At 36.2% G+C, this 15,618-nt stretch overlaps 1 protein-coding gene across 1 annotated transcript in view; it reads right to left on the bottom strand.

The window, feature by feature from the left end:
- The window catches only part of Fen1 (Flap structure-specific endonuclease 1), a 253,230-nt gene that overhangs the window by 156,121 nt on the left and 81,491 nt on the right, over positions 1 to 15,618 (bottom strand). Inside the window, exon 4 of the mRNA XM_090397341.1 lies at positions 6,518 to 6,581. Within this exon, the coding sequence (XP_090253467.1) occupies positions 6,518 to 6,581 (64 nt within the window). The remainder of the gene's footprint in view (positions 1 to 6,517; positions 6,582 to 15,618) is intronic.

Here is a 15,618-nt window from a genome sequence, read left to right as displayed (position 1 = left end):
AATCAAATGCCTTGAAAGTATTGAAATGACCACTTGAGTTTCTCTAAACTTTTCCATGGCTTGAATCCAAAGGAGGGTGAGGATGGGATGGCAAGAAGTTCTGGTGTGAAATGAGAGTTGCAGAACCCATACTGATGATCATTAAGTAGCGTCTCTAAGTAGTGAAAAGTTGGCTATTGACCTTTTCCTTCATTTTAGAGAGTATGGAGGCCAAAGCATTACAGTGATAGTTAGATGGTTGGATTTATCTCCCTTTTTGGGAGGGAACAGGCTGGACAAAAGCTTTCTTCCAGGCTGTGGGGTTAATGCCAGATGAATATGACAGCTTGAAGAGATGAATGATGCAAAAGGTCTGAGTTCTGGAGCACAACAGGAGGAATACCATCAGGACCAAGAGACTTATTGGTATCAAGCCTGCTGAAGATTGTTTTTAATATCCTTCTGGTGAAATTTCAGAGGCATATTGTGGATAGTTTGTAGAATGGCAGGACGAGTTCTGTGCAAGAGTTGGAGGCAAAAACTGATGCCAGGAGATCTGCCTTAACTTTGGGATATGTCACCATTATACCACCACCAGGATGTGAGAAGTGGAAACATGAAAGGAGAGAAGTTTTGTCTCACTCACTCACTCACACACACACACACACACACACACACACACACACACACACACACACACACACACACACACACACACACACACCATTGGTAAAAGGCCAGAAGCCACAACAGCATTAGGATAGATTTTGGACTGTTTTGGATTTCTTGATGTTTTTTTTTTTTTTTTTTTTTTTTGCAGTTGTTATAAGCTGTAATGTAAGCTGAGCGAGAAGCTGGAGTTTTTGACTAGAGCCATTGGGCATATACTGAATTTTTGGTGTGGACAGCTTTGGCATAGTTGTTGGAGAAGAAGTTAAAAGATAAAAGTCAAGGATTTTGAGAGGAGTGGAGAATAACTTCAAAATTTTTGCACAGTTATATTTTAATTATTTTTCAGCAAAAGAAATTTATATAAAAACAAAATGTGCAGAAATCTGATTTGAGAATAAAACATTATGGAATTATATTGGTTAATCCAATGGAACAATATGAGATTTGTTTCAATAAAGAAATACATTGAGTTGGCATAATCAAAACAATTCTAAAAACAGAGGAAAACTCACTTTATTACTGTAGAATTTTTACTTAAGTATCATAGATTTTATCACAGAACAGCAATTAAACAATAACAGACAATTCTAAAAGGCACCACCTGTGTAGCTAATGTAAGAAACTAAATAAGGTCAATAATTTCTTAACTTATTAAAAAAAAAAGTATATAAATATATACATAAACCAAATAAAATTAGAAAAGATTGGCAGAGTTGAAAAGTGCTATCTCCCAGGGATAGAAGCAGACCATCGAATCTGTTTAAGTTATCACACATTTCTTTAACAATAACAATAAACAATAACAATAAACATTTCTTTAACAACAAAACAATAAATTTTGTTCCTATAAACTCTATGTTTATAGCAAGCTCCACAAGTTCAGACTGTTCAGGTTCATGGTATTTAATATAAGACTTATGTTCTTCTAAACAAATAAAATCAGATCTTCCAGTTTGTCTAAAACGAGACAACCCAGAAGTCTGATAGACACCTGGATAACTGAGAGGTGGAAGCTTGTCTTTAGTAGAAGCGAGAAAGGTGGTGATTTTTCTGATGGGACAAAAGGCAACAAAAATATTCTTCTAAAACTTTTGCTATGTGTTCAGTAATGCCATGCACATGAGGGATGGGAATATGAGTTATTTATTCTGTTATGGTATCTCTACTTCTTCCAGTACAGAATAAATAACTCATATTCCCATCCCTCATATGCATGGCATTACTGAACACATAGCAAAAGTTTTACTGTTAAAGCTTTTTTTGATGAAAGAATCCTTAAAACGATTAGATAAAAAAGGTGAAATTAATATGTTGTAATTCTTTCTGTAAAAGTTTGTCTGAAGAACATAAAGAATGAGCACAATGTACTAAAGTCTTAATAGTTCCAGCTTTTTGACTAGAATGGTGATGAGATTTAAGGTGGATGTAATGGTCCATATGAGTTTTTTTTCCAAAAAACTGAAAAGTATAGGCTATAATTTGGTTGATGAAGAATTAGATCAAAAAAAAAAAAGCTAACTGGTCATTTACTTCATTTTTCTAGGGTGAATTAGATGCTGGAATGAAGTGCATTTAATTTGGAGAGAAACTGCTGTGACTCAGAGGAAGAGCTATTCCAAATTGCAGAAATATCATCCACAAATCTGTACCAATGTGAATGATATTTTTGCAATTTGGAATAGCTCTTCCTCTGAGCTTTATACCAGATTCTTTGCTCTTGTGAGTTATCTTATTTTGGACAAACTGGAAGATCTGCTTTTATTTGTCTATATGAACATAAGTCTTATATTAAATACCATGAGCCTGAACAGGCTGGACTTGCAGAGCATGCTATAAACATAGAGTTTACTGGAACAAGACAAGAGTCCTTCATCAAAGTTGTTTCCTCATAGAATGTCTTTATAAAGAAAAATGTGAACCTTCACTTCATTGTCCTAACTTTAAACAGATCTGATGGTCTACATGTATTCCCTTTGTGGGAGATAGAACTTTTCAAATCTGCCAATCTTTCCTAATTTTATTTTGTTTATGTATATATCTATATAATTTTTTTTAATAAGTTAGGAAATTATTGATCTTATTTAGTTATCGTACATTAGCTATTCAGGTGGAGTTTTTTTAGAATTGTCTGTTAATGTTTAATTGCTGTTCTATGATTCATTAATGATGACATCTATGATACTTAGGAGGAATTTCTACAGTAATAATGTTTTTTATGTAAGTTTTACACTGTTTTTAGAATTCTTCTGTTTAACAATGTGAGACCTGAACTCCAGCGAAGGGTAGAGTTTACATGAACTCTTTAGTTATTCATGTGATGTTACCTACATGAGACAAGGAAGTGAAAAAAAAAAAAAAAAACTGTCTACTACTACTTTTTTTTTTTTTTTTTTTATACTTTTTTCAACATGACTCCCTACCATGAAAGGTTGGAAGTAACAAGAAAAAAAAAAAAAACATTTCCCCCCCTATTTTTATTAATATTATACTTTTTTCCCCTCATTCTTCTCTTTATTTTTACATAATCTGGAAATCTTGCTCTAGAAACCACACATGGAATTTCCAAGCTACTTCAGACATCTAGTAAGCAGGGTGGTCATCTCACACAATGAAATGCATCATCCACCTAAAGATAATCACAAATAATGTGCATTCCCACAGCAGGATTCCAACCCATACCCTTCTGGCTAGAAAGCGAATACGCTAACCACTGAACAAATATTATTCTAGAATAAACTTGAAACTGCATTTACAGCGCATCCAAAGTTTGTAAAGTTAAGTGTTGTTTTTTTTCTTGCAGAACCTTGGAAATATTTCAGATATCCTGAATGGGGAGCAGAAAAAATTGTAAATTTTTATCATATAAACAGCACAATGACCACTTTTCAAAACAAATAAAGTGAGTCAAAGCATTTAAAACCTAAATCCAATGAATTTATATGATAAGCATTGATAAGAATTTGTATGATAAGTTATGTCCATACAAAGTAGAGATGCAAGAGGGAAATAGTGCCAGTGGTTTTGAGGCAGTATGATGTGAGATAGAGGTGAATGGAATCAAATACTTGGTTGGATGTTGTTATAGACCAGGTAATGTGGATAGTGGTGATAATGAAATGTATAATCAAATTAGTCAAGCAAATAAGAAAAGGGTGATCATTATGGGTGATTTTAATTATGGCAATATAGACTGGAATGATGAGATAGCAACTGGAAATAAAGAAAATGAGTTTCTTGAGGGATAACTACCTCAGACAGTATGTAACAAAGGGCATGAGAGGATTGAGGGTCTTGGAGTTGGTCATCTCATCAGAGGATGTAATTATAAATGATGTGTCAAATCACCCACCAATTGGTGAGAGTGACCATGAGCTGATTACCTGGGTGGTTGCCAGCAGTGTGAGGACCTCTGTGAGAAAAGGGTATATGTGGAACTACAAGGGGGGGGGGGATTATGAAGAGCTCAGGAGACAGATTGCAGGGTGTAGCATGGAATGAGGAGTTAGCTGGAAAAAAAGATCAATGCAGCTTGGGGGATTTTCAAAAGCTATGTAGTAGATGCAATGTCTAAGTGTATTCCAAGGGTGAGAAGGTTAAATAAGGTAGGTGTGAGATGGATGAATAAAAAGATTAAGCATGCGATACAGAGAAAGAGGGCATTGTAGAGGCAGCATAAGAGAAGTGGAAATAACCAATTCCATGAGGTCTACAAAGACCAGACAAGGAGGGTGACTTGGTTGGTGAGGGTAGCTAAAGAGAGGTATGAACAGCAGTTAGCTAATGAAGCCAAAAAGAATCCTAAGGAACTCTTTCGATATGTAGCCAGCAAAAGAAAGAATGATTATGGAAGGATGACATTGATAGGATAAAATAGTATAAAGACAGCTGTTGCAGAATGTGTGGTGAAGATACTTAATGAGCAGTTCATAAAGGTCTTTTTCTTGTGAATGTGACATCATGGAGAGTTAAGAGCAGTTGATGATGAGGAGAAGAGACTGACTGTAAGTGAGCAAGAGGTATATGGGAAAATGAGCAAACTTGATGTTAATAAGGCCATTGGACTTGATAATATATCGCCACTTATTTTGAAGGAATCCACCAAAGAGTTGGCATCTACCTTGACATATTTTTTTAATATGAGTCTTGCACACGGTCAAGTCCCTTAGGAGTGAAAGGAGGGCAAGATTGTGCCATTTCATAAAGGAGGTGATCGAACTCAAGCATCAAACTATAGGCCTATCTGTGTGTATCAGGTATTGTGGTTAAGTTGTTGGAGAAGCTTGTGAGAACTAGGATTCAGAGTTGGGTTGACAACAATGGTATTATCTTTGATGAACAGCATGGATTTGCTAATGGGAGGTCATGTTTTAGTAATCTACTTACTTATTACAATAAAGTGACTGCTTCCTTGGACAGAGGAGAAGGATACACAGTAATATACTTAGATTTCGCACAGGCTTTTGATAGAGTACCTCATGATAAATTGATAGTCAAACTAGAGCAGATGGGGTTGGATATTAGATTAGTGCAGTGGATTGGAGACTGGCTATCTGATAGGTATCAAACAAGTTGTGTATGGGGTGCGATATCCAGGAAAAGGAAAGTCACTAGTGGAGTGCCTCAGGGGTCTGTTTTGGGGCCATTACTGTTTAACTTGTATATTAACGATATAGGTGAAGATTTGGACGGAGATATTCAATTGTTTGCAGATGATGCAAAGTTGGGACAAACCATGAAGAGTAGTGAAGATGTTGTTGCCTTACAAGAAGACTAGAATAAATTGGGTAATTGGGCACGAAATGGAGATGTCAGTTCAATGTTGCAAAATGTAAGGTTTTAAAATTTGGAAAACAAAGATGGGATGCAGAATTTATGCTTGGTGAGGATATATTGTTGGAGGTGGAAGAAATAAGAGATTTGGGGGTGATAGTGGATAAGGATCTAAAATTTAGGGGACACATCGCCAAAATTGTGAAGACAACACAAAGGCTTCTGGGAATGATGCAGAGGACACTGACGTGTAGAAGTAGGGAGATTCTTGTTCCGTTGTATAAGGCTTTGATTATGCTACACATGGACTATTGTGCCCAGATTTGGCCACCTGGTTTTCAGAAGGATGAAGAGATGTTGGAAAGGGTCGATTGACTAAGGTAGTTTCTGACCTCTGGAATGTCGAGTATGAGGAAAGATTGAGAAGATGTAATTTGCAGAGTCTGGTGGACAGGAGGAAGAGGGGAGATATGATAGAGATCTACAAGTCGGTAAGGGGTTGTTATAGGATCAATGCTGGAGAGGTTATACAGAAAATAGTTGGAGATCAGGGGAGACCAGAGGTCATCCCTGGAAACTGTATAAAGAGGGTGTGAGGGAACAGGTTTTTCTCATGCAGAGTTGTGAATGATTGGAATGCCTTGCCTGAGAGTGTGGTGTCTGCAAGGGGTTTGAATGTGTTCCAGGCACGGTATTATGAGCTGTGTGTGTGTGTGTGTGTGTGTGTGAGAGATAAAAGGACCTCCCAGAAGTCATTGACTCCATGAGGTCTTGGAATAATAATAATAATAATAAGTGATAAGAACCCCCCCCCCCCAAAAAAAACCCAGAATACAGTAAATGGCTAGGACATCCTAAAACAGACCGATAGACATATCACTTATTACCTGAAGAGAATTCAGACATGAGTACTGTAATGAAATATAATGATGCAATGTGTATATTAGGTACTTGATTATAATTGAATTTTCCAAAAAAATACCAACTACATATATAACAGTGTAAACAAGTATTTCTTTCATATTTCTTAAATTTGGTTTTACAGTTTTCACAAAAAAAAAAAAAAAAAACTTAATAAATTCTATATATATCTTACCAGCTTCTTCAGCTTCTTCTAAATTTTTTTGAGCTTCAGCTCTCCTTTCTTGCCGCTTGTCTAACTAAACAAAAAATAATTCTAAACAGTTATAATCTGGGGATAAAAGAGAATTGGATCAGATGTCATAATAATAAAAATTAATTCATTTATTATAACTTTAAAATTTTTGCAGAATAATATTACAACTTAACAGATAAGCTTAGGCGTTGATGGTTATTCATGACTTATTTTTCACGGTATTAACAAGACTACAAACACTTTTATCAACAAAGATGTTTTATTAACGGGTATCCACGATCTTCCGCCAGCAATGGCCAATAACGTGCGACTAGACATAGCAAGTATTATAAACAAGGCTAAGCCTCCAAAAAGCAATATGCCACGAAAGCAAATAACTGCCCTAAAAAAGTTATATAATAATAAAATATTATTATTACAAAAGCCGATAAAGGAAATGCAACAGTTATCATGAATAAAGAAGAGTATAACAGAAAAATGCAAGATCTCATATGTGACAGTTCCACATATCAAATTATACATCGAGACCCTACGATGTCACAAAAGAAAAAAGTCCGAAAATTACTGAAAAAAGTGACATCATGGCCCAAAGAAATCATCAGGAAAATAAAACCAATTCATGTTAAAACACCCGGTATTTATGGATTACCCAAAATCCACAAAACTATTATTCCCCTACGCCCCATAGTGGATAGCATAGAGAGTCCCACATATAAACTGGCCCGGCATTTAGCTAAGTCGCTTTCCCCTCTTACTGGCAACTCCTCTACTTTTGTAAAAAATTCAATCCATTTCAAAACATTGGTTAAAAATCTAATCCTAAAAAATTCAGACATAATGGTTAGTTTCGATGTCACCTCCCTATTTACCAATGTACCACTTATAGACACTCTTGATTTAATCAAGTCTAAATTTCCCCCAGATATTTTTGAATTATTTCAATTTACCATGAATGCAGGTTACTTTACATGGGAGGGGAAATTCTACAAACAGATTAATGGTACTGCTATGGGTTCCCCCCTCTCCCCCTCCGTTAGCAAATTTTTACATGGAACACTTTGAAAACAAAGTACTTACCACAGCTACATACAAGCCACAAGTATGGTTGCGCTATGTAGATGATGTATTTGCCATCTGGCCCCATGGACAAGACACTTTGGATGCTTTTGTCACCTACCTAAACAGCCAACACCCCAAAATTCACTTCACAGTAGAAAAAGAATCAAATAACTGTTTGCCATTTCTTGACACATTAGTCACCCGCCTTTCAGATGGATCACTATCTTTTTCTATTTACAGAAAGCCTACACACACAGGAAGATACCTACATAAACAATCACATCATCATCCAGTCCAACAGTACGGCATTTTAAAAACACTTACACACAGAGCCAGAGCCATTCGTTCTAACGATACAGCTCTGACCACTGAACTCCAGTACCTGCGCCATACGTTCTTAGCCAACGGCTACAATCCCTACAAAATAGATAAAATACCACATAGGCCCATTACTCTGCCCTCCCCTAATACACAAGAATACAACATGACCATTTCTATTCCCTATATCAGAGGTACATCGGAAAAGATAGCCAAAGTATTGTTGAAACATGGCCTTCGCACCACCTTCAAACCTCATGTCAAGCTGGCAACTCTGATCCGCTCGCCAAAGGATAAACTTCACCCTTTAGCACACCCAGGAGTGTATGAAGTTCCATGTGACTGTGACTTGGCCTATTATGGGCAAACAGGAAGATCAGTGAACATCCCCCTGGAAGAACATGAAAGATACATTCGCTACTATTACTATGGCAAGTCGGGACTGGCAGACCACGCTTTGGACACTCCTTCACACAGGATTAGATGGAGGAAAACAAATGTGCTATTTAGGAGTCGTTATAGATCTGAAAGATTATTTTTTGAGTCAGCAATGGCTTTGAAGAATTCTCCCAACCTTAACAAATATGGTTGCATTAATTTGCCAAAAATTTGGGAGACCGTTATCCTAAGAAAAACTCCTGGATAACTACTTTTTTTTTTTTTTTTTTTCCCGTTAAAGGCGCCAAAAATAGGACTTTAGATCTTTTGTCTTTTGCAATTATATTGTTTCACTCACTCACTGTCGCGTTTACATGTGTGTTGTGCTCTGATGATGCTGATTTGAAAATCAGCGAAATATTAGCGTTAATAAAACATCTTTGTTGTTAAAAGTGTTTGTGGTGTTGCTAATACCGTGAAAAATTAAGTCATGAATATTACAACTTTTTCAACAAAAGCAAAAGAAATTTAAATAAGCCATATGAGTCAGTTAAAAGTCAAAGCAAGATAACCGGGAGGAGACTTAATATACCCTGTTAGGAATGCAAAGAACTGACCTGGACTTGTGACAAATTGTCCAGTTTTCACAATTTCATGGTGTACTCTATTATGAGGTATCCACTGGATATTGAAAGAATGAGAATAGGCTGACATTTCTGGACTTAGCCAACAAAACCATATTCCACATGGACATAACCACAAACAAACATGATGGTACAACATGATGAAATGCTGTGTCATGCCAAAGGTGGTGTAACCTGATTTAACAAAGCTACTACTGCTGTTTTCATCAGGGAACCAAGACAATGAAAACTCAGCTACCAGAATAAACTCAACCACAGCAACACTGAAGATAACTACCATCAAAGTAAGAAGTATCAATGGAAAAGAAGTGAAACTAAAAGAAAAACGAATCAGTGCTCAAATAGAAGTGTTGCCATGAAACATTGCTAAATGATAGCTATACAATTTTATATTTAGGAAAAAAACAGCAATTAGAGAAAGTAAGGAGCAGTTATAGTATTCAGCATAAAGCACTTTTAGACTGCAAGCAAATTTCGCTGAGATTTATTTTTGCATATAGTCCCAAAAGAAGGGTCAAGTAGGAAGAGCAGAGAAATATTTTGAGTCATAAGATGGGGAAGTTAACATAAAGTAAAAAGATGGTCTAGCTAATATATAACTATTTTAAGAAATTTTATTTCTTAGATTTCTTAGGAATGCAAAGAACTGACCTGGGCTTGTGACCCAATCTCCAGTTTTCACAATTTCACGGTGAGCTCTATTATGAGGTATCCACATGGATATTGAAAGAATGAGAAATAGGCTGACATTTTTGGACTTAGCCAACAAAACCATATTCCACATGGACATAACTACAAACAAACATGATGGTACAAGATGATGAAATGCTGTGTGTGTGTGTATAAAACGGATGACTGCTGTAAAAATCACAAAAAAAAAAAAAAAAAAAGGGCAAGTTACTGAGGCATGATCTACCCTTCACAAAACTTGCTACTTCTGCCATACAGTATCCCATTTCCATCTCTCTATTCCTGTATTTTGCTCTTGACCAACTTCTCCAATACTATGACAACTCCTGATATGCTGATCGGTCGGTAATTGACTACATCAGTTTTGGAGCCTCCTTTATGCAATGGAACTATTTTCCTCTCTTTCCATCTCCTCGGGATTAACCCAGAGCTGAGACTTAGATCAAACAATATGGTCAAGACCACTGACAATTCTCTTGCAGCTTTATGTAAAACTCGAGCTGGTATACCATCCAATCACACAGCTGTATTCACATTCAAGTTCTGTAATTATGATATGCACCTCCATTTCATTTACCTCAGTTCCCATATAAGCCTTTGGCTCTCTCATTCCTGCAAAATCACCTGTATGACATACTCTTGCAAAGTGTTTTCTTAGTAATTCTACTATTTCGACTGATTAAGTTCCCTCCCTAGCACTGTTAAATCTTGAATGAAAGAGAATTTATAATGTATTACCTTCATTCAGATTTAACAAGTATCTAAATTCTCGATGTAATACTTGTATATTAATAAAAAGAAACTGAATGTAAATGAAATGATAATAACGAGAAGCGTCGGAACGGGGGTGCAGAGGAATTGAGGTGCCGTGTGAAGGTCATCAAGAGAATATATAGTTTTTTGCGACACAAAAACAAGGCATTTTGCCTTTTGGTTTTTGCCTCGGATCTGTTCAGTCATTTCCGGAGAAAGGAAGTTCCAGTGAGGTCGGGGTGAGATGAATGAGAGCGGCTATGTGGCCAAGTAGAACGCCAACGTGCGCATAGGTCTCGGCATAGCAGAAGGTCAGCATAGACCGAGAAGGAAATGTGGAACCTCGTGGACCAACATCAGCAGTGCTTCGTGAAAATCATAGGCAACGAATCGTGATCGTATTCGCATATCTACCTTCCAGAAGCAAGAACCTAAGGAACGTATCAGCCAGGTAACCTCGTCAAAAAGGAACCAGATGAAGAAAACGCGAGCCGTATAATTCCAATTGATGATTGCAAGTATTAGCCAGTGAGATCCTGACACCTCGGTAAAGTAAAAACTTTTCTTGTATACAGGGAAAGTTAGATTATGACGGTAAAAGGGACTAATTAGAATTGTGATTTATGAAGTGTTGTAGGACTTGAGGAGTTGAACCATGAATAGGGAATGATTGATCTGAGTCAGAAAACTTGTAAAAGTGCAGTGTGAAAATATTTTAGTTTGTCATTGTTGGGTAGTTCTTGAACTATTAATTGTGTGAAAATAATCTAGGAGTGTTAAGTAATTAGAAGGACATCCTGTTTTAAAAGCATTAGATAATATTTCTTGTTGTAAGGGAACTGGAATGTCTATGTTACGTCAAGTTATCTTATTTACCTTTCTTCCCAACATTAGTTAAGTTAGTGTCTATGAAGATAATTGTAACTTGCTTTATTAGTAATGAATAAATTTTTTCTTGTCAACCAAATACCTTGCCTGATCACTAATCTCAATGCACCACTCATAAAGAGAACCTATGCGTAAAAATATTGGGGATAGTCACGACTGCAGTGCAAAATAAGAATATATTAGATTATTGTGTTTAAAAATAGAGAAGGAAAGGATACAAGATCGTGTGCCATACTAGGTGTTTGCTCTTAGATAAAGAAATTTCTCTTATCTATAGAATTTTGGTGGCGCAGCGTGAACAAATAAATTTTCCAAAATTTGAAAAAGGGTTAACACTAGTATTCTAACAAAGAAATTGGCTCTAGCCAGAGGCATTTCCTTTGTCTATAGAGTTTTGCACACGTGGGCAATACACTAATAGCGGCCAAGGGTTAGAGGTAATAATAATAAGGGTAGAGTCTGTAAGAATTGTATAGGACAAAATTTTAGAGTTGAAGAAATAACAAGAAAAAATAAAAATAATACAACATAAGCCAAGATTTAAGGAAAGGATATAAGATCATAGAGGAGTAAACACAATCAACAAATAAATTATATATACTCATAAATATATATACTAAAAAAAATTTTTTTTACACCACTGGCATTCCTTACAATCATTCTGCAGTACGCATTCTTTCTTTTACCTGCAGCATATCAAAAGAACTGTTTGGGATTCTCTTTGGCCTGCATTGCTAACTTCCTTTCATAATCTGCTTTTGCCTTTCTTACCACACTAGTTACCCTTCTGGCCTGTGCCTTGTACTGTTCATCCTTCTTACCTGCTGGTCACCTTTCTCCTTAAATTCTCTCCATAACTGTTTCTTTATTCAGCTCCAGTTTGATAATGATATTCATCCATTTAACTCCCACTTGATTTACTCTCCTGACTGTAGGTATACAGTCTGCCATTACCTCCCTAACACTCCTCATGCGCTATCAACATCTAGCACTTTCAGTTTCACATGCCACAGCACAGATCCAAGCAAGCTCCTAAAATTCTTCAATTCATTTTGCTATAGCATATCTATCTCTGGTTATGCTTCCATTTTGTAGTTCAACTGCAACCATCTGTTTACTGCTGTTTGGTTGCATTGAGGATGGTTGTCTTCAATCATTTGTTGCATTAGTTTACAACTTAATTTTTATATTTCTTCCTTGATACATTTTCTGACTGTTTTGCAGAGTTCAGTATATTCAATTTTATTCAGTCCTCATCCAGTTTATTTCATTTCTTCATAATCTATCTTGTTTCTATTCAGTGGTACCAGATATTTCAAATGAGCACTGCTAAAGTTCTGGCTTTTTGATGTCATTACTTCTGACAGATCAGTATCATCATGTATGTTAATATTAAATCTGTTGTTTAATTCATATTGATTTCTTTCTTTAATGTTGAGTTGGTACATATTTATGTTTTGATCCCTGAAACATTTTACTTCCTTTTTGGAAATTTATTTGAATATTACTGCTGGCCATATGATGGTCACTTCGAATGTCGAAGGTACTGATAATAGACCAGTTTTGAAATGTATGTTTTTTCTTTTATTAGGAATAAAGTTAATTTCACTAGTTCTCCCATTTGGACTTTTCCCCATATATGAGGTGCGACAGTTTAATTCCCGGAATGCACCTGTAAAAAACCTACGTTCAGAACTATACATTAGTGGCTACTGTCACCTTCAAAGTAGTCGCCTAGTGCATTTATACACTGATTTAGACTATGTTCCCATTTCTGGAAACAAGTCTGGAACTCTTTTTCCAGAATACTATTCAATTCCTTTATCATATTATGCTGGATATCAGCAATGTCAGAAAATCTTCGTCCTTTTTGCACAGTCTTTCATTTTGGAAACAGCCAGAAATCACAGGGAGCTAAGTCGGATGAATAAGTAGAATGACCTAATTCGGTAATCGATTTTTTGGCCAGAAACTCTCTCACAATGAGTGCACTATGGGTTAGAGCATTGTCGTGATGGATGATCCATTGTCAGGCCACAATTCAGGTCGTTTTCTTCTTTCTCAATTCATTTGCAATTCATCAACCATTAATTGCACACTAATTGTCTGTCGGGCTGTACCAAACCTCGCACTCTGTTCACATTTGTGTCCATCATTTTTATTTTTGGCTGCCCACTTCAGGGGTTGTCGTTCACATCTTCTCGTCCACCTTTGAATCTCTTATGCCACTCAAAGACACTTGACACTTTCAACAGCTCCAACATTTCAGTAGCAGTTTTGCTGATTTTCACACAAAATTTGATGTTAAAACGCTGATCCAAATTTTGATCACACATTTTTATGCCAAAGTTTACACTCAGATCTCCACTGTTTTTGCAATAGCCAACAAGAAAATAGCTCTATCGGCTTGAGGTTTACGCACACATTAGTTGAAACATGCACAAACACGATTGCTCCCATGACTCCAACCAAATCACCACACGGGTCACACTACGTAGCTGTTCCGGGAATTAAATTGTCACACCTCGTACACTTTCAATGTGGTTATTTTATGAAAAAAAGTATTTGTTATGTAGAAATTTTCTTTTTCTGCAAATTCTATTAGACTTGTTTCCTGTATCATCTTTTGTGCCAAATCCAAAATTTTGCAATGAACTTTCCATCTGACTCTTGTGTACCACTTCTGACACATTCAAGTCTCCAATGACAATTTAGAAATAATGTTTTCCTTAAGTTGTGAAACATCATGCCAGATGTCATCAATTTCTTTATCATAAAACTTATTATCATATGTAGATTTGAATTACTATTCAGTCAGATATATTGTCAAATTTTATGTTATTGTTCTTCAATCTTTTGCTGATCATGAACACTACTGTTAGATCTGAAATAGGCGACTTCAAATTTTACATGACGTCACCATTCCAGAATCTAACAATTAACATACATGCATACTTATCTTTTAGCGCAGTGTAACTATGTTTTTTGTTTTGTAACAACATCTTGTATGATAAACTGTGAATTTTGTGAATTCTAAATTAATGTATCTAAATGTCTAGCATGAATGAAGTCAGCAAAAGGGGCAAAATAAGAGAGAGATTATTAGTGAAATATGGTAAATGAAAGAATGCGTATTATTCAGGGCAAAGATCGCCCTAATACTGTAAAAGCAGCATAAGCACCCACAGGCATCACATCTAAGAAGGCATCATGACGCATACGTTCCCGGAAACAAGAAGTCCCGTATGTTGATCAGTGAAGTCACCCAGCCGGAGACCAATGGGTGAGATGATAAGAGAAATTCAAACTCGGAAAGGTGGTGCTCTAGGAGAGCAAATAAAATCCGTGACATGGAAGTAAATCCCCCCATTTTTTCTTGTTCCTGGATTTCTTTCCGTGTGCTCCAAGAGTTCTTCGCAGTTCAGCTCTCATTTTTGAGGGCTGACTTACGATAGGATCCGGCATGACACCGCAGTAGATTTCAGCAAGATTAACCGCGATGAGAAGATTATCAACGTAAAACCTTAGCAAAGAGATAGTGCCCAGCCCAGGTGAGCACGTGTAACTCACGTGGCGATAAGATCGAGACAACCAGAATCGAAACAAAGAAGGAAGGACGGAAGAAAACCGATAAGGAATAGATAAGTACTCTCACTTGTTCTAGACCCTTTTGAGAATTGACTAACAGTGTTAAGAGAATGCAACCTAAAATTTGTAATGAAAGAAAGAGTGAAGAATTAAGATCTATGTAAATGACTATGTTTTTGAAGTGAACTTTAAGGACTTTTAGTTAGTTACAGATTCTGTCGTAATTTATCCGAAAGAGATTTAAAATGTGCTAAAATGCTTTAATGTTCAAATGAGCTGTAATTATGAATGTATTATATGTTGAGTTAATGAATTTGCTAATGTTTTGAAGTCAATGCATAATTGTTTTTAAGAGTGAGAGGGTGAATGAATGGTAGAAGTTTAACATTAGATTTAATAACCATTTTAACTTGTATGGCATTATTTATTGAGTTTAATAAATGTATTGATTTCTTACTTACATGTGTTTCTGATCATGATGACTGCCTCTGACCCTTCATAAAACATCGAACCTGAGATCGTGTGTGTGTGGGGGGGGGGGGGGGGAATACCCCAATTGAAAGTAGTAGGGCACGACTGCAAATAAAAAAAAATAAGCCAGAGAACACAAGTTTCTAAGAATTTAATTTACATTGTTAGTGGCACCTGATATTCTATGATTACCCTAAAGGCTGAGTTTATCTCTAACCTTAAGGCCCAGGCTGGTGCAGATAAAAAATAAATTTGCCTGAGCGACCAGAATAACTCATAGAATTCAGGGAA

This window comes from Typopeltis vanoorti, chromosome 9 (assembly GCF_054136105.1).
Source record: "Typopeltis vanoorti isolate ZY-2024b chromosome 9, IOZ_Tvanoo_1.0, whole genome shotgun sequence".
Lineage (NCBI taxonomy): Eukaryota > Metazoa > Arthropoda > Arachnida > Uropygi > Thelyphonidae > Typopeltis > Typopeltis vanoorti.
The sequence above is the reverse complement of the archived record's forward strand: the minus strand, read 5'-3'. Positions and strand labels throughout refer to the sequence as shown.